The 27,997-nt window shown below is 36.8% G+C and overlaps 2 protein-coding genes across 7 annotated transcripts in view; one reads left to right on the top strand and one right to left on the bottom strand.

Moving 5' to 3' along the window:
• rec114 (REC114 meiotic recombination protein) overlaps window positions 1–27,997 on the top strand; it is a 43,281-nt gene that overhangs the window by 1,381 nt on the left and 13,903 nt on the right. For 3 of the 5 annotated variants that reach the window (XR_010804524.1, XM_066685229.1, XM_066685228.1), the window contains exons 2-6: window positions 107–196; window positions 2,432–2,515; window positions 3,156–3,296; window positions 7,362–7,433; window positions 7,683–7,848. Coding sequence is in view for 3 of the 5 variants with exons in the window: in XM_066685229.1 (XP_066541326.1) it covers window positions 107–196; window positions 2,432–2,515; window positions 3,156–3,296; window positions 7,362–7,433; window positions 7,683–7,847 (552 nt within the window). In the remaining 2 variants the exon portion in view is untranslated. Of the gene's footprint in view, window positions 1–106; window positions 197–2,431; window positions 2,516–3,155; window positions 3,297–7,361; window positions 7,434–7,682; window positions 7,849–20,302; window positions 20,489–22,987; window positions 23,042–27,997 lie in introns of those variants that run through there. The other 2 variants (XR_010804523.1, XM_066685230.1) reach the window with 2 other exon arrangements.
• Window positions 8,422–27,997, bottom strand: part of nptnb (neuroplastin b) — a 38,354-nt gene continuing 18,778 nt past the window's right edge. The window contains exons 2-9 of one of the 2 annotated variants that reach the window (XM_066685226.1): window positions 27,583–27,930; window positions 22,968–23,151; window positions 20,510–20,604; window positions 15,473–15,609; window positions 14,991–15,264; window positions 10,567–10,588; window positions 9,795–9,873; window positions 8,422–9,482 (exon numbers count right to left, since the gene is read on the bottom strand). In XM_066685226.1, coding sequence (XP_066541323.1) covers window positions 9,813–9,873; window positions 10,567–10,588; window positions 14,991–15,264; window positions 15,473–15,609; window positions 20,510–20,604; window positions 22,968–23,151; window positions 27,583–27,930 — 1,121 coding nt within the window. In that variant the 3' untranslated portion in view covers window positions 8,422–9,482; window positions 9,795–9,812. The remainder of the gene's footprint in view (window positions 9,483–9,794; window positions 9,874–10,566; window positions 10,589–14,990; window positions 15,265–15,472; window positions 15,610–20,509; window positions 20,605–22,967; window positions 23,152–27,582; window positions 27,931–27,997) is intronic. The other variant, XM_066685227.1, reaches the window with a different exon arrangement.

Raw genomic sequence — 27,997 nt, 5'->3', positions numbered from 1 at the left:
GACCCTGAACTGGATAAGCGCTTATAGATAATGAATGCATGAATGAATGAAAATAATCATTTAGCATTAAGCAAGAATAATTAAGTCAATTGTACTCTTCTTAAAGGTGTTTGAGTCCAGTGAAAGCACAGGACAGTTGGAGCTGGTGATATTGGAATCTGGTCATCTGCTCATCTCTCAGGCAGAAGAGCTGCTGGTAAGCTCTCAAAGGGATACAGGCTGTGCTGTATGTGTACATACTTGTTGTTTTCTATTAGAAGATGTTAATTCAGTTTAAAGCAGCCTAGGGGGTATTCTACAAAGCAGGATTTCTCTGTTAGACAGCTAACCTAAGCCCAGCCTGACCTAAAGCTAAGATGAAAAATGTTCAATAAGAATCTCCTTAATTTTGGCTCTTATTGGACAGAGTAGCCTTTGACTTAAACCTTGTGGAACACTCCCCAAGTTTAGAATGTTTTAAACAAGTTACTGATGGTTTTCATGTCTCTGAAGTTTTGTTGAGAAAGTTAAACCTGCAACATTTTTGAGTGTAGAATTTAAAACCTTAATTTAAATGAATGGTTTTCAGTTTAAAATAAATCTTGGTCTTATTCAGTCAGTAAATGCTGCTGGTTTTACTTTTTCAAAAAACATAAAAAATAAAAATTGCACCAAGAAGTTACTGTAAACCATACCATAAATTACTGTAAGTTTTTGAAAAAAACAACACATAATTGGAAATTGTAAAAAAAAAAGTTGGAAGTAGTTACATGTAGCTAAATACCCACTGAGATCTAACTGGGCCTGACTGAGACAAATCTAACTTATATGGACAGTCTATAAACAGCCGTGAAGGTTGTGTAGGTAGCATACTTCATAATATTGAACAGTATGTTAATATTGAACGTATCCATGTGGATTTTTCCTCTCCACTTATTTCCCAATGTAACATGTTAAGAATTCAACTGATTTTAAATTGTGTCTAGATTACCCATTATGAAGTGTAGGATCATGAATTTTGTATTTTCTAAATATCATGTCATATGTTCCTTATTCGAGTTAACACAGAACAAACATTTCATAAACAGTTCCTAAACATGAGGGTGTGCATGTGGTTTTACATGCTCCTTATGACATGCATTTTTCCTGTAGTCCACAGGGCAGGACAAAGAAATTACTCTAGCTTCTTGGCTCTGCAATAGCTAATTCTGAGAAATAATACATTTGCTCTTCATCCAGAGTCACTAGTCCCCCTTCTCAATTTATTGTCCTCTCCGCCTTCCTTAAGGATAGCCAACCCAAGTGGGTCTCTTACCAGAATCATGGACTTGCATGGAAGCATGTTATCCTCTACCTCATTCTGATGTAGTGGGAAGGACATAGGGGATTGAAGAGCACTTTAGTGCTGAGACATAGTGCCAAACAGGCAACATGACTTCTCAGGTCAAAGCACATGGAGCTTGAAAGACAGGGATGACAGTCATTTATAGTTTGTCATCTCTAATCTTAATGCATGGATAGGGGTGTGTTTTTTTTTTTACTCCCCCCCCCCCCCCCCCCCCATAGTGTTGTGAGTTGTAGTCAAAGTCGAAAAGCTTAGCCAATCCTTCTCTGAATTTTCCCCTCTAATTGGATTTAAAACTAACATGCAGTATTTTGGACAGAGGCGTTATCGATTGTGTCATCCAGATTACGTCTGAGTATGAAATGCTGAATGTTTTGTGTGTGAACGCAGAAGAGTAGCAGTATAGAGACGATTAGTGGTGACACATTTACTTACAAAAATAAGAGTACTGAGAATGTAGAGTGAGATGTCATGAAATGACCCGTATGCCTACAGAGAATAAAATGGGAATTAGGAAAGGAACATATGAAGTTTTATTGAATGAAAAGACAATTACACCAAATACAGAATTCAAATACAAATAAATAAAGGCAGCTTTTTGTAATGTCTTTGAGGGCAGCATGTAAAACTCCAGCCGAGTCATTTTCCACATCCCCGTTCTGATAGTTGTGCTCTCTGGCAGCAGGCCATTCATGTTTTTTTGGAAAGCTGATTCTTGGCATCATTCATGTGGAGGGGGAAGATTACAGCTTGTCCTTGAGCCTCCAGGTCTGGCGAGTGAGTTAGGCACTGAAGTTCCTATGGAAATAGATCCCCCTGTTGGAACACTTGTGTAATTTCACCTGAGACATACTGTGAATCTTCAGGTTTGCTCAGTAATATTTATTTAGGATGAAATATATTTGGTTAGATTGGTAAGACTATTAAAAATATCACATAATCAGTCTGTCCAGAAACCTATAAAGATACTGAAATTGTGACTGGAATGGATCACATTAAACAGACAGTCACTGTAAATGTGCTTTTTTTTCCCCCTCCTTACATTTGTACTCTGAATCTAACTCTCGTGATATTTTTGATATATGACATTTCTTTGTGTTTGTTCAGGAAGGCTTCTTTCTTCCCAGTGTACATAGCTTTCTGAAGATCCACCAGAAATCAGACAGTCTGCTTTTCCACATGACACTGAAGGTAAGATACACAGTAAGCTACTACATGTAAGAAAAATGCTCTATAAATGTTTTATTATTAGTAGTATTATTATTATATAAGAGAAGTGAATTCTGTGTAGTTTGTTCATCACTGACAAATGAAATGTTCCTTTTACTGTAATATATTTCTGTACCAGAACTGCGTAGATAGCACAAACAAGATGAAAATGTAATGATGTTTTACTAGAAGTAGGCTATGTTTTGATAGCCAAGGAGAATCACCATATGCAAATTTACAGGAATAGCATTTTTTGACTGACCTTCAAGTTTCCGCTCAAAAACAGGCATGGTGTAACAAGTTGTGGTTTGTTAATTAAGCCGATAATTTCCTCTCCACGATGTCTGTGTAACTGGAAATTAGTAGCTCATGAATACTGATGAACTGACTGTACAGTGAGATAGCTAACGAATACATGATAGGATCATAGACACATATTCAAGGTATACAAACAGCACATGCTCAGCCTAGAGCTTGAGGAAGTAAGACTGTTAATTGAGCATAATTGTTGAACAAGACAGTGTAGCCAGAAGGCAAACATTATGCCAGTATAGCTAATAACAAAACATTTCATTTACTTGTGTTTGTTTGTGCTTAATACTGTTTTTCTATACTCTTGCAGGGAGAGAGCCGTATGATTCGGCTGCAGTTTGATGGTAGTACTAGGCCTGAAGCAGTAGAGTTTTGCTGTAAAGCAGTACAAAAACTTAAGGAGTATCTGCCTGTTGGTCCTCAGGAGCCCCATGTTGCTACTCCTTCAAAGGTATAACATCATAACGTCTAAATGTTTTACTACCACACTTATATTTTATTTATATTATAAATTGCAGTATTAATATGAAAACACAGTGTTGTAAATGATATGCTGCCTCCAGATTTCTTTACTTTAGAATAAAAAAAAAAAACTGGGACAAAAACATCTGTAGAACTGTAATAGCTCTTCAACAATATTTAATCATCTGGGGACAGAAGACATTGGCTGACCCATTTTGGAAACTGTCCCTCCGCCCCATTCCATTATACAAGTTGCAAAATGCTCAACCATAGAGGGCATTTGTGGTCACATTTTGTGCTTGCCTGATAATGTGCCACATTTTTAAAGGGATACAAGCCTGAGCTGAATACCACATATTTCATTTACACTTGTGGATGAAGCAAAATATCAGAATGTCAGAAAACTGTAAAGTTCACGTTGTGTATGTCCATTCAGATGCAGGCTGGATTTTACTCTGGTCCCATGTGATGGCTTAAAGGGCATTCAAGTGGAGGGTTTTGCCTTGCTTTTCACAAAAAAACATTTCAGCAGAAAATCTTGTTCTCAAGCACGATGATTCACATGTTAAGATTGTTTTTAGAACACTTCACAACCTTAAAAAAAACCTAGTTGAAATGTAGTTGATAAGTTTTATACAGGTTATTTGGATTTACAAATCATTACTTTGTGTTTTAAAATGCATTTCACATACTCAAGATTGCAACAAATGATTTTTGAACTTACAAACAATTTCAAGCTGACATGCAAACACAACATTGGCCCAGTGTCAGGAAACTGGGTCTCTGTAAGAGATCAAGGTTCCAGCAGGACAACAACACATTAAAAATAAGCAAATTGTGGCATTTACAATGTGCACTGCACTAGGGGCAAAACTACTACAACAAGCATCCTCTCAGTATATAGAGGTTCTGTATTAGGAGGACAATCCCAGTAATCTTTTGTGCTACAGATTCACAATTATCCACTGCCTTCTTTTCAGAACAGCTCAAACTCCCCTATCAAATGTTTAGGGAATAAATCATGATGCTCTCTGTAGTACAGCTATTAACATTTCTTTACATATCTCTCTTCAAACAAACTTTCTTCAGCATTCTTTAAAAAATAGAACTGCTTTTGAACCTTCATGATCAATGAATTAATATTCACCAACCATTACAGGTCACATGAGATCCCAACTCCTAAAAACTTAAAACAATTGACTATGTTCACGCTTTTCCCATTAATTATGATTGGCTACAATGCTTTTCTCTGTTTCTTGTAATTAAAAAGTAAGCTCTGTTGTTTTTTTTTCACATTCAAATCAAGATTGTTTATTTAACACCATTGAATCATCCATTTCTTGCCTGTATTTAGTCTCATCCCCAGATGCAATAAAACCACTTACTTAGGTGTCGTCAGCATATTTATGAAATTAGATTGATAGTAGGCTGCCAGTCATTTGTGCAAAACAATAAAGCAAAAGAGAATACAGCCCTGAGGGGAACCTATGTACTTGATATTCAGTTACTAATTCTCACCTTTTGAATTCTGTCACATGTAGTCCAGAATCCACATAGAGTGAGAGTCTCCAACTCCAGATTTTTACGCTACTGTAATGACACCTTAAATCTCTAAAAATCTATGAAAACTCCTGCAAGCTGACGAGCACATATTTTAAAAAAACCTTTGCTTGAAGCCCATTCAATCCACATGTCTTTTTTGTATTTGCTTTTGTAAACACTCTTACAATCTCTCCCTCTAATACCTTGAGGCAGCGTAATGTAGCAGGATCAAACACTGCTGTTATTCTCCTCCCCTTCTCGATGTGTGCATAAAATTATTAAAATCCTCTGCTAATGATTTATCCATAGCAGCACCACCTGACAAACCCTGGTTACTTATCAATCAATAAATACATGTGCATATCAAAGCATTTGTAATTGCAGCAGTTTTCTGGGAGAAGTGGTTCATTTTTAGGTGCAGGGATGTAATTACCTTTGATCATGACAGGAACTGCCTACCTGGTAACTGCTAAATTAAATCTTGCGAGTTTGAGCAGAGAAATCTCTAATCTGTGCTACAAGACAACTTCCAGTTTCACACTCTAGTAACAATTAAGGTGTAAAAATATGTTTTAAAGTATTTTTGTGTAATGTATAATTGGATTAAACATTTAAACATTCTTCAGTTATTTTGTCATTTTATGCAAATTGTCGCATAGTATTAAAAAAAAACAGGTGTCATTTTACTTTAAAAAACAAACAAACTAAATATTAAGCAATAATATGCTACGTGCTTGATCGCTAACATCGAAATCACCATAGTTAAATTGTCCAAACCAAAACTGTCACATACTAAGAACAGAATAAATGGATGCACATGCTTTTGCAGCACATTTCCTTGATGGAACTCATAACAAATGCACAGACGAATAAATTATTCTCACTAGCCATTTTAAATTGCTTAATTTTTAGTTTATATGTTGTTGAATAAAATGACAATTGTCGTTTTTAATACTACGCACGAGTTATCATTAAATGACGAGCAGGAGAATTTTTGTAATTTTTAAATTACTATTATACGCTAAATTAAACGTACACAGCAAATTCACCAGTGTTAAATCAACATAAAAATGTAAACTGTCAACACTCTGTGTTAATTTAACACAGGTGAATTTGCTGTGGGTGGCACGGTGGCGCAGCAGGTAGTGTAACAGTCACACAGCTCCTGGAGGTTGTGGGTTCGATTCCCGCTCTGGGTGACTGCCTGTGAGGAGTTGGTGTGTTCTCCCTGTGTCTGCGTGGGTTTCCTCTGGGTGCTCCAGTTTCCTCCCACAGTCCAAAACCACACGTTGGTAGGTGGATTGGCAACTCAAAAGTGTCCGTATGTGAGTGTGTGTCTGTGTTGCCCTGTGAAGGACTGGCGCCCCCTCCAGGGTGTATTCCTGCCTTGCGCCCAATGATTCCAGGTAGGCTCTGGATCCACCGTGACCCTGAACTGGATAAGCACTTACAGATAATGAATGAATGAATTGCATCTAAAAAAAAGTTGAGATTTCACAAACATTCCAAACCAATATTTGATAATAAATTTACCATACTTTAAAAGAGAAGAAAGTTTATGTAAAGCTTGGCATCAGCACATGAAAATGATTGACAAATTGTTAGTATTTGTACCTTAAAATTACAGCACTGTGATGCTTTCCTGACCTGTAACAGAGAGTATAGAGCCTCTTGGTTGACATTTGCCTCCTCCAGGGTGTGGTCCTGCCTTGCACCCAGTTATTTCGGGTAGGCTCCAGACCCACCGTGACCCTCAACTGGATAAGCGCTTACAGACAATGAATGAATGAATGAATGAATGAATGACATGGTTCACATTTCTCATATCTGTGCATCTTTACCAATAATAATTTATAGTTGATTAATTATTTTAATGTGTGAATAATTCAAATAAGATGCTGGCTGGTATGTGGTATTTGCCTTGTGAGCTTTTAGGAATTTCCATTCCAAGGTCTTCACCTTGCTTTAATGCCCACCAAGAGACTGTCTTTATACAATAAGAACCTGAAGTCAGTTATCTATATAAACACTGCAAAATGTAAAATCAGATTTACTGAAATTATAGCAGAGTGCAACTGATGAGTGGTATTTAGCTTAAGCAGTGGGGCTACACCAATGAAAACACTGAACTGTTAAGTGATGTGACCTTTCAGGAAAGTAGTTTCCATTGGCCTGTGAGATGTGTACCTTTCTTTCCACTAGATGGCGGTCTTGGAGCATTGTGCTGAACAGGATGACGTCCAGTAACTGTCCACTTTATTGCATTGCTATGAAGATATGTAGATAAACAGTTCTTGCAAATGTTTGTGGGGTGTGGATTGTCATCACAAACATCACAGCCAAAATGCATCACTGAGTTATGTGAAGAGATAAAGAGGCAAATCAATTGATGAAAGGGATTGGAAAGGATTGATGCAGCTAAATTAAAAATGAGGGTATTGATTGGCTGGATAACCCCTCAGCATGAGACTTGAGTTTGTAATGAATGGATCTATTTCTGTTCTCTCTTAAGACCCCTACAGAGACACCACAGGCTGTTGCTAAAGTTCCAGAGGAATCTCTATCCATCAAGCATCTTTCTCAGGTTTGTCTGGACATTGATGCACAGTCCATAGTGTTTGATGCTGCATAATGAATCATGTTTTCAGATAAGTTCACATACAATTAAGTAACTGTTTTGTTGTTGATGGGGTCTTTGTGATGTTCTAGAACATGACAGTATGAGAGCAAAATGTCACTTTGAGTTAAATTCGCATATCTAGCCCTGAAGCTTACAGCTTTAAAGTAAGTACTATTTTTATACACAATTATAAGAGCATTTCTATTGTCTTAGTATTTCCTGGGTGAGCGTGGGCTGTCCCTGCCCTTGGCGTACCATCATTTTACTCTGCCCTCTGGTGATGTGGAGGACCTATTGCGCCTGTGTTTGTTTGACTGTGGCTTCCCGGCTTTCGTAGAGGAGGTGGAGAGCAAACTGAAAGGGCTGACCCAGGAGTGAGGTACAATAAGAAAGATCAGTTTCCTACTTTATCTGTATTCTTTCTCTTGTTATAACTACTTAAAATAGGAGTCAATAATATACTGTGTATTTTCATATCGTGTAATTTTACAGTTAAATTATTAATGTAAGACACAGGTTTCAGCTAATATAAATAATCCAAAAATTCAAGTAAAATAGCTTGATTTGATTTTTGAATCCTTTAAAATGTCTCAATAGGGAACAAATAAACAAAATTTTCAGCGCTTCTAATGTCCGTAAATTCCAATCTCAAATAACACACCAGCAACAAAGGACATAAATTCAAATAAAGTCTTAAGAAAGACTTGTCAGGGTAAAATATTAAATCCTGAAAATACAAAAATGTACACTATCACTTTTTTTTAATAAGTACTTCATTAATAATAGTTTTGGAAGCCTCATTTTTACACCTGTATATGTTATTGTTGATTTTCACATGGCACGTGTAACATGTAGATGAATATGTTGTCATTTATGAACGATGTTCAGATACTTGTTCACAGGTTATGTCCAGTCAAGCAACCCAATCACCATATTTCATATTTTTGGAGCCTTTATTTTAAAAAGAACAGTTGGTCTCACATATTATTGTAATGGCTTTAGCTCCAGCAAGTGCCACCTTATACATATTGGTCCAGTTGCACTGCAACACACTGATACACCATTTTCTTAAGGAGTAGTCATGCAACTACAGCAGTGCATTTATTCTATTCCTGCATCCTGATGATCCCACAACATTAAAGCTTAGTTTGTGAAATTCATCAAAACAAACGATCCCCACCTTACAATTCTCAATAGATCTATATGAATACATATTGCATAGGATAATAGCCATGCTGTACAAGAATCATATTTGACTAAAAAGAAACTTTTGGAGGACATAGAGAAATTTAAAAAAAAGATATATTCTTTGCTTTTTACAGATATGCTATTATAATATATGAACACTTACAGCGCAACCTGTACAAGACATCTAGGTAACTCTAGAAAATAACAATTATCCATCTTTTTAAATGATTTAATACATAGACAGTTCTCTGTGATTAAATACTGCTTTGCCTGTGTAAGCTAGGCTCTTGCAGTCCAGCTTTAGATAGAACACCTTTTGTTTAAATTCCATGAATTAATGATAAACTGTACAAAGAACTCAGTGAATGTATTGAACTTTTTTTTTCTTTTTTGTCTGTTTAAATTTCTTTAAAAAAATGCATGTAGGGTAATCCTTTTGGATGCAACACCACACAAATAAAGAACAATAGAAAAAAAATGAACTGTTATTTAGGTTATGTTACTGCATGCATTCGACACGATATGTAAGTATGAAAAAGGATCACCTCATTAGGATGACATGAAAAAAAAAAAGTTAACAGCACACAGAGTAAAAATGATGTGTACACCATTTAAATGAGATTTAGTCACCTGTGCCCACACACACTCACATACCATAAGACTGAATAAGGCATGCTTAACACAGTCCTTATTGTTCATTTCTGCCAGTGTTATGCTGCTGTTGTTTCATTCACAGAGTGAGGCAGGATATGCTTTATTAGAAATGGCCAGGAGGTTCTTCTCCCCTTGGATACCTTCATACGGTCAGGATGTGCAGTTAGTCTTCTGCAGAACAGAAAGCAGTGTTATAAATAAAGTTCTGTGTGGTTCAGGTGACATACTTCTACACACTATTAACATGTGACATATTGTCGCTGTCCAATATCCGTTTTATGACAGTCTCTTCTCTCTCTCTCTCTCTTTTTTTTTTTTTTTCCCCATGCATGCACAGTGGCATTCTTCAACTTAGAGGAAAAAAAAACTAGAATGTTTTTTCTTCTTCTGTTAAGATATTATTTTGAAATTTGGAGGTTTTATTCTGACAGCAACAATATGAATCCTACAGTGATGTCATGTATTTCTTGCATCATTACTCACACTCTTAAGCTTATTTGCTCAATTGGTGTTCCGCTGTCTCAGGTTTTTGTCTTTGTGGTTGTTAGTAGAGTTTGTTTTCCTGGTAGGGAGGTAAAATAGATTTGAAACACTATACAGTACTGTAGTAAACAAAACTTTAGTGTGATTAATCTCCAAGAGATTTATTTTAAAGTGCATGTATTAGAGGTGTAACAATACACTCAATTTACAGTTCAATTTGATTCACAATTCTGGGGTAATGATTCTGCGTTCTCACAATACTTTTAAAACAAAATTGAAATGAATGAAATTGATGACTACTATAGTGTTGCAGAATTCACTGTTAGCATTAGAAGTGAGAGTCTGAATGCGTGATGATGTAAGTTCTTGATTGACATAGATTTGTGCTGAAACAATGCTGTTGCATTAGATGTGTCAATCAATCAATCAAACTTTATTTATATAGTGCTTTTCACTACAAAAAGTCGTCACAAAGCAGCTTTACAGAGATCCGGGTCCAAGCCTCCTATGAGCGAGCCAGGGGCAACTGTGGCAAGGAAAAACTCCCTCAGCGCATGAGGAAGAAACCTTGGATGGTGTAATTTAATACATTGTTCATTGCTCACATTTCATCGTTACGTCATGATGAAGGTGGTTTTAGTTTAGGTTTTGATATTATGTTGTTATGATGCATTGGTACACCCCAAATTTTGCTCTTAATTATTTTCACAGAGAGGTCATGATAATCATTATGAAATATGGGTTCAAATGTTAGAAAGGAAACTTTTCTTACACTGGTCCTGCTGGTTCATCATCTTCATCAGTGCAGGTCAGTTGAAAGGGAAAAAAAATAATGTTACAAACTGAACAGTATTTTCTAAAGCAATTTTGAACATTCTTGTTATTTAGCAGTGATGGGTTTTAAGATTGTCTAACAGTGTTGCGTAAAATTTACATAAAGGCACGTGAGATGAAACACAAGATTATGACTGTTTCTGCATGTGAAATGGAGAAACACCTGTAGACTTGCCTTTTGTTTGTATCTGATATTCATTAGAGAAAACTAGAGCCAGCTCATTCTTTATATTTATGGAATGAGTTATTGCAAATTCTAGGGATGCACAATGATATAAGATTCATATTGGAATCAGCAGACAATTGTTAAAAATGTTATCACGGTCAAACAGATGTTTAGAGTTAACTTCAGTACTGATTTCTCATTACTAAATATTTAGGTGAGCTGGTCAAATTAGCAAATTTGGGTTTTATTCACTTTACCTTAGTGGTGTCTACATTTCAGTCGTGTTGTGTTATGGCATATTCAGATATGTGGTTGCGAAATATTGGATACTGGCACAATTCCGCTACTGATGCATCCTTAGTGTACTCTTCACCTGAAATGTCTGCTATTGCAGTCACTGGGATTTTAACTTAAATTCAATTCTTCCACACATAAAGAAGCCTAGAAGGAAGCATGACATCCTGACTGTGCATAACCATGTAAGACATGGATGGAGATATTGGTTAGTTTGAGAAATGGTGAAAACAGCATGCATCTGCAACCTAAGGGCACCAGCATTCAACAGCATAGTTACACCAAACAGTTTATGAGGTTATATTCTGAGACAGGACAGTGTAGCTTCCAGGCAGTTTTTTTTGGATGCATAAACTCAGTTCTCTAACTCAGACACAGGCAGTTCATTCTCAACACTCTGAACCATTCTTACCAACCCAAGCAAAATTGGAATTATAATCATAAATAAATTATACCTGATTTAAAATACATGAATATAAGACAATGAGACAATTATTGGAAATAATTATTTGTTATTGGTAGTTAGACTGAAACACTCTTTGCCAAAATAATGAACAGGAACAGATACTCTGGGTATTAGCTAAAACTAAACTCTTTTCATAGTTAGTGAAAAGGATACCATCACAGGCCAGCCTTATAATATTTATGTATTATTAGATAATCATTTACTATATGATGCTAGGTACTAGGTAGCAACAGTCCTTCAAATATAAAATAATAGTGAGGTCTTTAAGGTTGTGCATCACAGTGCAGAGTATTACATCCTCATCTCTGATTCTGTTGATAAGACCGTAGCCAGATATAATCTACCTTAATCTACCCCTCCCCCTTTCTCTTTCTCATGTGGGCAAATCCTATTCAGAGCACAGAGCTCTGTCAAAACAGTACACAGTGTACATGCAAAAAAAAAAAAAAAAGATGGAAATTGTATGTAGATTTGACTTTAGTAAGTTCGATTCTACATCTGAAATCTAGTTTTAAAATCCAAGCTCTAATAGTTGGGACAGAGAGATGTGATATCTGAATTTTGTTTTGTTATTGTACCACGAGTGGATCCCTTGTTTCAGATTCTGAAGGCAGACAAAATAACTTTAGATGCATGCTCATACAAAATTTCTTTTAAAATGAAAGGTATCAAGTTTGTCTGCACCTTGCTGTAGAAACAGTCTTTACATTAATAAGGGCCTTGCACCTTTCTTTGGGGATTTAATTGAATTTAGCCATAAGAGCTTTGATGAAGTCAAGTAATAATGCTGGATTATTAGTTTTGGATCACAAACACCACTCCAACACATCCTAGAGATACTGGATAGTGCTTCATCAGTCCTGAAAATGCTTTTTCACTGCTTCACAACCCAGTACTTATCCTTCAGTCCCACATATGGTACTCAAGTTTGGTGACCTTAGGCCCATGTAAACCTGCTCGAGATGGCCCTGTTTTATTTATTTTATTTTAATTTTTATGGAGGGGTGCATGCATGTCCACAAAACTATTTATACCAATGTTTATATTTATAAAAAAAATTGAAAGAGTGCCTCTCTTTGTGTCAACATTTGACCATTATTTACTCCTGTGCTTAAAGTATAAACACCTGAAAATTTAAGACTAAGTAATATTTGAAGATGCACAAATCATTAAAAATAAATGGAAAGCAAGTTAATATACCTTAATATATATTTATTATAAATTAATGAATTAATAATTAATATTGCTGATATTATATAAGGGTAAATTTGTCAAAATCAAATTACTGGAGAGACGAGTGCTGACATCATGATCTAGATGAACGGAAGACAGATAGAAGCGCAAATTTCCGAAGACATGCATGTTCTCAAACTTACCACCAATAAAGAATACGATGGCATTTGGAGAAGGGGGAATAAAAAAAAAAACAATTTTAACCCAATTTATTCAAGTCTGTGTCTCAGTAGTTAGAGGTTGTTTTCCTGAATGAGTTTACTAAGGCACGATGCAAAATTACAGCAGCTGTTGAATATAAATAATTAACCACACAAACCATGCTGTTGTGTTTTTTGATAGGCCTCAGCTTTCATTAAGGAACACATGAGCCACTAGAGTGCTATATTTAATAGTCTGTATAATGCTGTAATCATCCATCAATTGTAAATGTAAAATGCATTATTTTCTGAAAGCTAATGTGCTGTTCATTTATATCTGAACTCAGAAAATCATTGTGCATTCTTTTCTGTAGCACACATTTGTCAGACTCCACCAGTATAACACAACTGGCCTCATTTAGCCTTGCCAAAGGCACTTTTCAACCTCAAGATCTGACAAATGTAATATTTGTCAACACAACAAGCTAGTTATTTATTTAGTCATACATTTATTTTATACTCTGTATTTGAAATTATAACTTGATAAATTTCCATGCATTTGAATAATGGTACTGAACAGTTTCGTTGCTTTTTAGGGCAGGAGTTACAGCCGAAGGTAGAGTTAGCTCAGGAAACTTGGTAGCATATGTTAATTATGCTTATTGTGTTGTTTAGTAAAGCTAGCACTCTTATTCTGTCAAGGCGCTGTGAGAACAACCCTACATTTTCAATATCATGCAATAATTTTTGCAAGCTCAATGCTATAATGGTATATTAAGTTTTATTATTGTTATTATTATAGTGTTCAAATGATAGCTTGCACACAAGAGAATAAAGCCAATGATAAACATCAACAAGCCTATAACACTATATCTCAGGGCATTAAAGAACACTAACCTCGGACCAGTTTCCAACTTGCTAACAATGGCATTTGTTGCCAAATTTTTGCATAACTTACGTTTGATGTCTTTTCCCCAATGTAAATTGCCTTCATTTTTGCAATACAACATGCAAGAAATTTTGTCTCTACAATAGATTTTTTCCAATTTGTAATATGATTTGATCATTCGTGCCCAAATCTATGCATAAGACATTAAGTCTGGAATATGTTTTACTGCAGGGTACCAGTTCACTTATAGCCACAATATTTACATAAACTAAATTTTTAATTCATAGGTATTTTAGTAAATTGTTAAATCACAAACAAAAGGCAATATATGAAGTGCTAAAGCACCATATATAATGGTCGCGATTTTAACGGTTGTGCATTGTTTGTCATAAATCTCGGTCTTTGAGACATTGCATCACTCAGCTTTTTTAAAGGGTAACTACAGACCACCCCTGGCTCTGAGATGCCCTAATGTTTAGCTGCAAAGGTCAAATTAACATGCATCTGTGCCTGACTGCTAGCATTTTGAGACAGCCCTGTGTTTGAGGCATAGAATCAGTGTCCCGTTAACTGAGACTATTTTTCTGTTAATATTGGTCTTGTGTGAATACTTCTATATGGCTGGAAAGGATTAGTGGATAAAAAATTGTGAAAAAGGTCTACAGGATCTCACACCAACAAAGAATCTTTCTGGGGTCAAGTCTTTTGAAGTTTTTGCTAAGATGTGTTATGATGAAACTGACACTTAAAGCAGTTTAGCTTACAAAGCTATCGAGTTATTTGCAGATTATGCCTACTCTTAAATCACCCACACTCTTATTATGCATTAGGTATGTCTGTAAAAGCTCAGAGGTCAGTATTTCCCAATGGGCACCCCTGACTCAGCTTCCATAAATATTCATTGCTGCCACTGTCCTCTAAATATGGCCAATAGCAAAGATGTAAACACTCCAGTAAGACTTGTCCTGATAATGGATATTGTTACAAATTCAGTAATTTGCCATGCACTACAGCTGAATGATTTCCAGTTCCTTCTGTGTGTATATATATATATATATATATAAAGCAGAAGAACATTTTAAAAGGAGTTCATATAACCATGAATGATATATGAAGCCCTCATATAACACTTGCCAATATTGAGCACAAATAGAAGAATTGTAGCATTGCTTACCGTCTGGAACCTCATCTGGCCTCTTGCGTTTTTCATAAACCACAATGATGACCACTAGGATGATGATTTCGGCCAGCACACCCAGGAAGGGCCAGAGTGGGGCCAAGTGACTGCGCACCCGCAGGATTGACATTGATTCTTTATATCCAATTATGTTTGTGGCGTTGCAGATATACTCGCCCGGGTCTGTGCTGATGTCAAGGTTTATTATGTTCAGTTCTGAGTAATTGTCTTTGGTGGTGATGAAGAAGCGTCCAGTAGAGTTGTCGACGTTCTAGAGAATGTGGACAATGTTAATTACATGATATATTTAAAGCGTAATAATAAATACTTGGATATATTTTCCTGTTTATCTGTACAGTTAAATATTTAATCTTTACAAAGGTGAAGAATAGTACTTTGCTTTGGAATTACAGTGAAAACTTTTTCTAGCCTTTGTGTATGGTTTGGGTTGTAATTTGTTAGGAGAACATATTACATACTATGTATGATCCCTGGCTGACTTTTTTTCGCCATGTCCATATGGGATGTGGGTATCCCACAGATTTGCAGTACAGGAGTGCGCTCTCGCCTTCCTTTTTATTCTCGCTTCGTTTGTGGCCGGTGATTTCTGGAGCCGCTAGGTGGAAGAAAAGATTTTACATTATTGTACGTTTACAATATTGTACATGTGTCACTAATTTGGCCTCCAGCATTTTTCAGATGGGAAGTGATTCAGAATATATATATAAGCTGTAATATTCCCAATTATTATTTTTTTCAAATCTTAAATTATGAAGCATGGAAGCATGGAAATGATAAAAGGTGGTGTATTAGGCCAAGAAGCACATTATTTAATTAAAAATGAAAATCCATGTTTCCATATGAGGCTATCTGTGCTCACTTATGGAACATCTTGTGCTGCGCTGAGTCATCAGAAATCTAGTTAGAACATGAGTTGGCCAGTGTGTCGTATTAGAGGCTCCTTTTAGTTAACATTCCCCTAAATGTGCGACATTCTGGCTAGTGACCAGTCTCCTTTTAAACACAGCTCTGTAGTGGAAGGATAGCCGCTGCAGCCTTTTGCTAATCCTTAAAATTACGGTAATTCCTTCCATGCAATTAAGCAGGATCAGGAAGAGGCCTGGAGCGAGTGTTTTCTGCTGTGAACATGGAGGATGGGCGGGCGTGGCCTGGGACACGGGTGACATCACTGCTCTCTAATTATGGCGCACACGTGCCATCTGAGGATTGTGCGAGTGTGCAGGGTTGGAATAGGCTGACGAGCAGGAGCTTAGCTGTGCATTATCCTCACATGCTTCTCCCTTGAGTGAATCGCCTAGCCTCCAAACAGATAGTACTTCTTCTATTGTACTGCTCTGATTCTGGCCTACGTCCAAAAGCCCAGCCTTAATGGAAGTGTGTCTGTGTTTGTGATAATTGATAGAATGAGGTGGTTGGTGTTAGCTGTATTGGAATACTGTTTTGCAGGGAAACCTCATCCATCCTACTTGTATTCACCTGCAAGGAAAGAACGTGTGTAACCCATACAGAAAAGAAATGAGATAAGCCAACTATATATGGAATGCGCAGAAATATATCAGTCATATTATGACCACCTCCTTGTTTCTCTTTGCCTTGTCCATTCCCTCAGCTTTATTGACCATACAGAAGCGCTGTAATCAAAAATTTCGGGCTGTATTCAGTCTATTGCACTGCATACTTGTTTGCCCATTTGACACTGTTCTTTCAGTGGTCAGGTGGGTTTTTAAACCCACCAGTGGCACTGTAGGATTGAGAATAGTCCACCAACCAAAATTATCTGGCCCGAAGTGTCCTGGAGCAGTGACCTGTTACCACTGATGGACTAGAGGATTACCAACACAAACTGTGCAGCAACTGATAAGCTACTGTCTCTGACTTCACATTACATTAACAAGGTGACCAATGATAGGTGTGTCTAATATAGTGGACAGTCTATATATATATATATAGTGAGTCCACACAGTGTTTAAAAACTCCAGGGGCACTGCTGTGTCTGATCCACTCATACCAACACAACACACTAATACTACCACCACCACCTGTGTCACTGTAGCACTGAATGTTGTCCAGCATAGTGGATATCCAGCAAGTCATATCTGCTCTGTGGTGGTCTTATTTATGTGCATGACAGTTTGGTTGGCTTAAGAAAACCACTCTTTTACATTATAATATTATGTCAGTGTAATTTCACAAACGAGAGAGTGAGAGATTTAGTGATGATGTTTAATACATATTTTAGTATTTAATATATAATAGTAGCGATGTTATTTTTACATTGCTAAACATATCCGGTAATGCGGCACTAGGCTCGGTAAAAAAGCATGAATTACAGGAGGAAGTTGGTAAAATAATTAATTACCATTTAAAATAATAAATTTCAGCATACTTTAAGTGTGTTAATACGCATTAATGTGTTCTTTTTGACAGCACTAATATATGTGTATGGAAGATGGGTGCATATAATCATTTAGAAAATTGTCCAAAAAACCATTTGTACAGAGACACCCAAATTTTGAAAATGGCTATATTCTGTCGTTGAGAAGCCATTTGTAGACTGATGATACAGTTATGTGAAATACAGAATAAAAGTGTGGTTCTGCAGGATGAATTTTAGAATAATAATGTGGTGGTAATAATCTGTTTCACATTTTTTGCCTCAAATAACGTTGAGGAATAAATGTGGATTATGTACACACAAAGACGTAATGCATCCATTTACCGCGGTATGCTTCCAAATCAAATTACACTGAAAAGCATTTAAAAATACAAATTTCTCACTGTCAACCCAAAATACATGTATGCGCAGGGACAGATTATCATCGTGGACAATAAACTCCTGCCATTAGAAACGGCTGGGAGTGGATCCAGGCCTTAATCCCACCCCAGCACACAAGCCTCCATCTGTTCCCTCAGAGCTGAGAGCTGGAGAGAGAGAGAGGTGCCAAGGACATGAGAGCCTGGGGGTGGAGTGCAGGGAAGCAGAGGAGCACAGCTCGCAATGGTGCTTTCAACCTCCACTGTGTTTTGGGTGGTAGATTAGAAGACCTCACCCTTGTGTCTGTCACATAGAAGAAACTATATAGATAATTTTTTCCATTTGTCTGACTTTGCCAGTGCAGCAATGTCGTAAACCCAGTGTCCTCAAGACACATGAAAATCCAGTCGATGTAAAGTGCACATTTTACGTAAATAGGCTTACAAGAACATAGCACACAAAAAACACCTTTGAGTGATGTGATTTGAGATTTTTGTCTTTAATTGACTTGGAATAAGGTTCAGATTCAGCTGATTACATACTGATGCTGCTATATAGTTGTATGCAGAAATGTTTGACCACTCTGAGTCAACATTCTGTTAATGCTCTATGTGAAAATATCACCAGACAATGGACAATTCCTGATTATTTGCTAAATTTAGACATATTGGTAAAAATGAAAATATCCATCCATCCATCCAGTCCCAGCATGTATTTGGCATTAGAATGTTAAATTTGGCTGTATTTCCCTGTGGAGGATGTGCTATTTTCTCTCAGAATATCGGGGGTACAACTGTATAAATGGAAAAGGCTGTAATATTTTTGTCTGTCGTGGAATGCGGAGTGTGGCACATGGAGCCTGCGTCCCGTCATCCGCCAGGCTGCGAGCAGCAAAGTCAGAGCTGAGCGGACATCAGCATCATTGCATTACGCAACCAGGCAACGCTTAAGACAGCCTTGACATAATGGTCCAGGCATGCTCAGTGCGCATGATGGTGGTGTCAAAACAAATTGGCTTAACTGTGAAGAGGATGTAGGCAAGCTCGTACTGTGCAGTGTTTCACAGGTCTGTGGCCACAGGGGGTGATTCCTCTGTGTGTGGGAAAGTCTGAAGAAACTGCTTGGCTCTGTTCTTATTAAAGATTTACTTAATTTAAAGAAGACTATTAACAGCAAAAGTAATAATAGTGCAGTAGTTTCAGACAAGAATATTTGTGAATGTGGCTTTTAATAGCGTATTTATATAGCGTGTATAGATAAAAGGGTCCATGTTAAGGAGAAAAAAAAATCATTAGGATTTAAGCATTATATTAATATTGTTAACATTTCAGAATGTATCATTAATTTCCCAGTATGTGTTACTTATGTTACAGAAGTTAAGTTACGAGAACAGCTATGCTTTAATGATGTCTCAGAAACCAGAATATGTCTATTGATTTTTGTCTGCACCACATAAGCTCCACCTATCAATGGTTCATCCCAGGGTACATCCTTAATAATGTGCAAGGCAGCCAATAAGAACTAAAAACATTTGAATATTTAAAACAACAATTACAGACTGTGTTGTTTTAAACAGATAGGATATTGCTTATTGCCCTTTAAATTCTTCATTTTTGAAATGTTTGATATATGGAAATACTAAGAATAATTCCTATTCATAAAGAGAACATCAATTCACAGCTGAATGTGAAAGTCACAGAGTATTATTAGCCCTATTCAGTCACTGATTTCCCACTGTTGAAGTATAGTGAATGGGTTGTAAGGACTCACATTCAGAGATACTGCACTTGTAAAATGTACATTTTACTAGTAATTTAGCCTCTTTATGTCAATATAAAGTCCAGGCTATGAAACCACACAATTCTGTATGAATGACAGTCATTGTCCAGAGGCCACTTTGTCATCCACTCAGTGGAAGAAACTCTAATGAGACTGAATCTCACTCTGTCTGCACTACTGCACTCAGAGCTAGACTTTTATACGTGACTGTCTGGATGTATCGCTCTGGCGAATTGCACTTGTCAGATTTGTCTGTTTTTTTAAGGGCTTGCCTTGCAGATGAAGGGAGCCTACATACAAATAAAAATAAATGCAAGCAGTGGGTTGTAATGTGCTTTGTTACTACCCCTGGCAAAAATGATACGTTCACCACAATTAAAGGATGTTCACTCATCTTATGTAGCAGTCATAAAAAGACAAAGACATAACACAAAATCAAATTAAAATAAATTATATTAATGAATGTTATACTTTTTTCAGAGAAAAAATATGGAATCACTCAACATACAGGAAAAAATTAAGCAATCAGCATAAAGAATATAAGGCCTGAATTTTTTGAGGCAAGGACTTAAATATTGTAAACGAGTTTTCTACATTAATCTGGTTTCAGTTTTTTCAAACAATGGTTGACAGATCTTCTTTGCAGGATGGAGCCTTTCCCTGGAAAAAATCATATAAACTAATCACACTATAGATTGTCAGTGAGATTGGGTGAACATATTTCAAGAGTGGTAATTGCGTCTTTTTATTTCAGGTGTAGTAACTTACAGTTTTTACTGTCCCTGGAGTTTCGGACCAAATCCACCAGCATATTTATGCCAACAAATCTCAACTGACCATGATAGGATGCCATAATTGGAAAATTTCTGTTGTTTAGAGCTATTGTGTTCATTCTTCAGGATTGTTTTTACTGTCAGTCATTGTAAGCACCAACGACTGCATGTATCCTAAAACATCCTACCTTTAACTTCAATGGAAGCATTGGCATTGGGGGCCATGTCAAAGGTGTACACGCACATGTATTCCCCTGCATCTTCTGCCCTTGGTTTGTTCAGTCTGAAAATAAAATAAAATGTATAATAATAAGAGTTTATACTGATACGTCTTAACTTTAAAAACTGCTGTACACTATATGTCCAAAAGTTTGAAAGACACCCCTTATAGAGTTGTGGATACACTCACGCAGTTGTGCATAAGCATGTAGAATATTTTATATATACAATTTTTTAATGAAATGGGATGCTCCAAAAAAGCTCAACTTGAGTTTAAACTCATCATGATCAATGCCAAGCATGGGACAGAGGTGCATAAAGCCCCTTAGCTTTGGACTATGAAGCAGTGGAACTGCATTCTCTGGAGTGACACTGGGACTGTGGACCACCCAGTACCTTCAGGATGAATTGGAGAGGTGTTTGTGTTTTATATTATAACCTGATTTCAGTAATTTTCTTGTAGGAGAATGCCATCGAATAATTAAATAAATGTTTTAATATCTCAAATGAGTAGGAACTCTTACAACAGCAAAGGGAATAATACATATTAGTAACATTAATTTCAAAAAATATTTTGCATGAGTATGTTCCACAAAACTTTTGGCCATTTAGTGTGTTTGTTTTTTAAACAAACCTTAAGGAAAGTTAAAGTATTGCAGTATTGCACATATTAATAGAATAGGATATTTCACTCAAATTAGCCACATTGATGAGTGATACAAACCATAACACATCCACAGGTAGGACTAGTGAGCAGTTAACTATGCAAATAAAAATAGTAGTGATTAAAAAACAAAGTTGACGTGGGTTCTCAATATTAATTAAAAAAAAAAAAACCCTAGAGGAAATCAGTCATACAGGCTAGCATGTCTGGTACAACATCATGCAACAGTCAAAGACCACAATTTTTTACTCATTTTCCAGTCACAACAGCTTTTAAGTTCACTGTCAGAAATAATCAAGATATTTATTAACAAAAAATTACACAGAAGCCCACTGCCACTAAGAACCAAACACATTACTAATAGTGTAATTTTGCTCCCAGTTTACAATCAAATCAAGAGCAGTGGTGTCCTCCCAACAAAAGCTTTGCCAGTGGTCTGAAAATGTTAATCTTCAGAGATGTTCTCATTCACACAACCACCTACCCAAACACACTTAAGGAGATAGTTCTGAGGTATGAAATGTGGCTTTATGGAGTGAGGAATCCAAAAATATAACTGTGATTACTTTATGACAAGCGGAAATGGCAGTTTCCAAAATGGATTTTGGAGCCATAGAAAAACTGAAGGGAAAGAGCTGAAGCTGCAAAAAATGTAAATGATGGAAACAATACACTTTGTTAGTGTGGTCTCTGACTTTACATTACAATGTGCATTGCATTGCAGTGTGTAGATGTTTTTCCCACATTTTATACAAATTATAACTGGCCATAACCTCTACTACTACCTAATTATGCCACAAAAGCTACTAATACAAGAATACTCTCAGTCACAATTTACATTAATTTACTCTGTGAGGACATATTATTGCAGTGTACTGTACTTGCATGCTTTGGGAGAATAGAGGGAATGCTTGAATTCTGTGAAAGAGCTGCTGGCTTGATGCTGTCTATTCCAGTCATGACTGTCACTTGAGAATTACTTGCATACAGTCTGACAGGATATTGCCCTTCAGGCACATCACACTTGGCAATGAAAGGTCTTGTGGGGGCGCAGTTGCTAAGTATTCTCAGGTAAAACCCTGTTGAGACTTGTAACATCATGGTATTATCTTATTGGAAATGATATATTACATAACAATGTTAGGGTAAATTATTGCTGGCTGTTAAAAATGTGGAAATTATTTGCTATAAGTGTCACTACACTGTATTAAAAAAACAGTATAAATCTACATCAGTTGTAAAAAATTAAAGGTACACTATATTTTCTTTTTCAAAAGGATAATATATAAGTTTTCATAACATCTTTAAATAGAAAAACAGATAGAAATCCTGAAGTTGAAATGGTGTAGATGAAATCAATACAGCTTAAAAATCCACTGAACTAATGATACAAAGATGAAACCTTGAGGGATGTTTCCCAGTGACAGTGAAAGGTACCACCACATTGAACATTCCTGCCCACTGATGGCAGAATCTAGTTATTTTTACATTAAACCAGTGTCATTTGGTAGAAAGAAAATAAATATTTTGATGCTGAGTTTCTTTTGAACATGCTTCGTTTCTTGGTTACAATGCGATACCTATTTTTCAACAAGTCTGATCATCCAGATGTTAATCTTTTATCCATCTTAGATAATGTGTTGTACTTTATTACCAGTACAACAAATGTCACCCAAAATTGTTGGCTATTACATTCTAAAACAACTCTTGAACACATAGCATAATGCCTGTTTGCAATGCAAATTGCAAAACATGAACCTCACATCAACTTTGTGTTTTTCAGTCCTGTTCTTGTGTTTGAGATTTCTTCTCCATTCTTCATCCAGAAGCTTTCCTGGTGGGTATTATGGGAGTTGGTGAGGTTACACTGTAGGGTGATGGGAGGGTTGTCTTCCTGTGGTTTTTTAGGTGGCAAAATCTCCTGATCTGAGGCATTGATCTTTGGCTCTGAAAAAAAATTAAATCCATGGGTAATTAAAAAAAAAAGCTGAGTAATTAACTCCATGGACATTTATAGGTAGCTGGGAATTTGGTATGTGATAGAGATGGATAGACACAAAAATGGGCCTAAACAACACAGGCACAGATAAATGACATATGTCTCTGTATATAACACTAAGAATATTCAGTTATACTGTGACAGCATTTCTCTGTACTATGTAGGATAATTCTTATTAAAAGAGTTCAAATAAAATAATTGTTAAAATCTGTTTTAGTCCTAACTAGAAAATGTTTTGCTGAACCAGAATGAATTTTTGTAGAATTACACTTTAAAGTTTGATTAAATTATCTTAGATTGTCTTGAATTAATAACACAAATTTAAATATCGCTTTCATAGATTTCATGAGGAATACTAGAATGTTTTGCCACCAACTAGGCTGTTAACCAAACCTTACATTAACTCTGTCACTTTAATCAGATTTGATATTTATTCTCACTCATTGAAATGCCTTGGATGTGTAATTGCAATGATTTTAAGCATCATTGTGATAGTCATTTCCTAGTTTCCTTGTGTCCATAGTCTCCTTTTTCCTTGCATTTTATAGAAGTTTTCTGGGATTTGCCCTTGTCTGGATTTCTGGTGTTGATCCAGATTGCCCTGTTATAATGTTATCTGTCTGTTTTCTGACCCCTGCTAAGCCTTATGACTATTATAAGTGGATTTGCCTGAGTAAACATGACTTGACATATGCATCTATCTGCCTCAAGCTCTGAATGGTTACACGTATTGTGTCATAATCTATACCTATACTTACCTTACTTACCAGCATAAGAAACCTACACTAGAAATGAGTATACAGCTAGCTACAAATATGTTCCAGTGAGCACTTTGTACGGGTAAAGTATGTTAAGAGCCATCTTTATAGCATGTAAATTATTTTCATACTATCTTTAAAATCAGATTTTAAAAAAGATATTAAATATTCAGATATGCTGACATCAGCATTTTTTTCCCTGATGTCCTGGGAATTGGAGCTAACATATACATTAGTGGTTGAGCTCCACCCTTGCTGTGTCAGGGCAGCCCTTCCATGGCAACCGGAATAGTTGTGAGGAAGGGTGGGAGGTGGGGGCGGTGGCATAATCTTGCTTCTGGCTCATACAGTAAACCCCTCGATCATTGCTGCTCTGAAGGAAGAGGGAGGGGGTCTATGAGTGACTCCAATTAGCATTCCTAGCACCTTCTCCTGCAGTTTGGTATGTCCAATAGCCAAGGGGTTTTCTCTCCCCCTCTCCTGGTGGGGGACAAAAAAAATCTGTACCCCCAGGGTGTTTAACTGGGCAACCATCAGGACTACACATGCATAAAAAGGCCTATAGACTTAATTTGATAGCAATGGTGAAAGACACTCAGGGTCATGTGATCCAGCCATCTCTTTGGAAGGTCATTTATAGGACACCTGCTTGGAGAAAAAAGCATTGGTAAATCAATGGTTTAGATCCAATTACTCCTGCTTCCCACAGTGGAAGTCGTGTAATGTTCTCCATGGAATCACTGTGAATCTTAATACAACCAAAATCAAATCGTTTCATAAACAGTAACTCCAGGAAGATGGTGTTTAAAGAATTGAAAGCCCAGTTTAATTTTGTTCTTGTTAATTTTTTCTTAATATTTATTAGTAAGGGACATTAAAGGTTAAAACAGACACAGAAACTATGCTGTCCTCTGCCCACAGAGGGTTTTGTAGCTATAGTGCAAGGTTGGACAAGCTTTACAAAAATTCCATTCAACTAAAACAAAATGTTAATTTGAGCTTGCAATTTAGTTTCAAAGCATTGGAGCAAATAAAATACTTAGGTTAATTGTTATTGTATTGCATGAAGCAAGCCCACAATGAGGACAGACCTCTCTGGTCTAAAAACATTGCTTCCTCTTTGCCTCAGAGTCAGGAGGAAGGAAGAAAAGCACCTTAAAATTCGAATTAGTTTAAGGCTAAAGTGATTAGTGAATTGTTATTAAAAATTTGCACTTTAATTAATCTGAGCACTCTAATAAAATAGAAAAGATAAAATTTGCTTATTAATGTTGGTCATATTATAATAACTGCATTTTTAATAAAATATTCTATTTTAATATTGTGGTAACCAGTTAGCATGTTGTTACCATGCTAATGCCAGCTGCACTAATCAAGCATGTTAATTAATTAAATAATTACACAATATCAGTCTGTCCTAAACCGTGGGCTTTTGACTAAGGGTTTTTAGTGTTTTATTTGGTTGAATGGGATTTTTGTCATTTACTTAAAGCTTATCTGTAGAGTTACAGATGTTTGTGGACAGTACATGGATACGTCAACTGAAAATTTGACAAGGGCATAAAACTGCCAGGTATAGACTAGACTATACTCACTTTGCTCTACAACAGATTGTAGACACAAACACAGATCTACAGTCTTAGAAATAAAGGTGCTACAAATTTTTTTAGAGCTATGCCATAGAATAACCACTTTTTGTTCTATAAAGTACCATGATTGTTAATACGTTCAAATGGGTAAACAACCTTAAGAGCAAGTGATGGAAATTTAAATATTGAAAATGTTCTACACACACATCTCTTAAAAATCTCTTGGAACTAAAAGTGATTCCTCTATGGCATCGCTCAAAGAACCCTTTATAGCATCTTTATTTTTAAAAGTGTACATGCTGAAAACTACAAAGCTAAGACCAGACCACCATGTTTTTTGGGTACAGTCCTATTAACAAACTATACATTCTTTTCCCCATGATGTCAGCATGTATAGCCTGTTATATACATGTGATAGTGCATATTACATGTATATAATATGAAAAACACTGATTCTCAGTAATGACAGAATATGTAGTAGGCTAGAAGGGCTTTGGCACTGAATTTTCCGTTTTAGTAGGCCCATTTTATCATGCATTGTATCAAGGCTAAACATCCTGAGGGTCCACAAGTGAATGTGCTGTGCAAAGTAAACGTTAGCTATTAGAGGACATTCACTAGAGAAGGACAGTCCTTGTTTTCATAGAGCAAGCATGGTGTGACTTGTGCTCTGCTCATACCACATTGTTAGCGAATGTCTCTCAAGAATTCACAGTGGTAGCTGTCATGAGAAATGAGGAGGGAAGAGGGAGTAATCCTAATTTTGTAAGCCCCAAAAGCATGGTACAGGGAAGCTGACCGGCATACCACATTTACAACTGCTTCAGTGGTCCATTTGTTGAGGCACGAAAAAAAATTAATCAGGTTGAGTTGACACCCATAGTGTTAGAAAGTTGGTAGGCACACAGCAGAATTGTATAGGATATAATGTCATTACTGATTTGTGGATAAACACAATACTGTAAAGAAGGCACAAGGTCATAGCAGGTTCATGAAAAGGGTTAAATTCTGACTTAAAGGCCAAGTTGGTGATATTTGTTTCATATTGTCTTTGCAAGGCAGCTGGTTGCTGCCTCTCCTTGTGTCTTCTTATTTTGTCCACCCTTTCCTCACGGCAAAATGCACAAAAAAACACGCTATGACTTCAAAGCGCCAGAAGGCCTACATGTTACAGACAGTGCACATAATGTCAGGCTTTGAAGGAAATCAAACAACCCACGCAATGCAAAAAGTAAACAAAATGTAAAAGAAAAAAAAGATTCTTGGTAGGAAGTTCTATATAAAATAAGAATAAAACATAGTTTAAGGAACAAAACAAATATGTTTAAAGACACAAGACAGGACGCGACACAGGAACAGCCAGGATGGACTGCATGTGAGGTGAGGGAGGGTGGTGTAAGGGAGGGGAGAAAGGCAGACAGAGACTAAGGGATTTGTCTGGGTTTGTGGTCATCCACAAGAGGCTCAGGGCATTCAGGAGAGGCAGAGGGGGATGACTATAGAATTAAGTGAATCTTCAGAATCTGCTTAAGGAGAAGGGAAAACGAACATTTCAATAGACCCAAGGGCACCTTCAACTTCTATCATAAAGCTTACGTATGCTAGGTATTTGTTAAAATATATATGCATGTACAGCCATATGCAAAATCTGAATACCAATGGACAGATGTAATTATATTGTGAGAGGATAAATGTGACACTTTCTGTAAAACGTTCTTCTACCACATTTAATGTACAGTTACTATTTTTGTTTCTGAATTCTGAAATAACATAGTGGAAAAAATTAAACAAAGTGTGGTGCAAGTGATAAAATACAAATTGGATGCAATTTTCCATATGTATGTTGTTGCTGATGTATTTTCAGTACCAACATGTCATGCCATTTGACCTCAGGTGACCAATTATTTGCATATGACTCTACATATATATATGTATATATATGGGTTTACTATGAAACATGGGGGTGGGTACGTGTGGGGCTTGGGCTGTTAGGTGCTTCATCTATTTACTAATTTACACATAGACCACTCACTCTGCAACACGGAAATGGTAGCCTGAGCTCGGATCCAGGTGATGGCAGGGTTTAGGCGCAGGTCGTTGCGGCGTGGGTCGTTACTGGCCCGGCACTCGTAGGTCCCGGAGTCCTCCAGCGTGAGGCGAGTGATGCCCAGCACACTGACACCATTGAGGCCGTATGCCGTGTTGATAGAGACCCGGCGCTTGCGGGCACCGTCCCACAGTTGCTTGAAGGAGTCTGCCCGGTTAATCTCAGCATACCACCACTGGATCTCCGGCGTGGGGTTACCAACAACATCGCAGTACAGCTCAAAGGTGTCCCCCGTGAGCTTTGTCTCAGACATAGGCGACTTCACAAACCCAGCTGGAGAGTAAGAGGTTTTCAAAGCAGTAGAGGGAAATGGAAAGGAGGATGAGTAAAGAGAGGGGAG

The sequence above is a fragment of the Hoplias malabaricus genome, chromosome 11, assembly GCF_029633855.1.
Source record: "Hoplias malabaricus isolate fHopMal1 chromosome 11, fHopMal1.hap1, whole genome shotgun sequence".
Taxonomy (NCBI): domain Eukaryota; kingdom Metazoa; phylum Chordata; class Actinopteri; order Characiformes; family Erythrinidae; genus Hoplias; species Hoplias malabaricus.
This window is presented reverse-complemented; position numbering and strand designations above follow the sequence as displayed.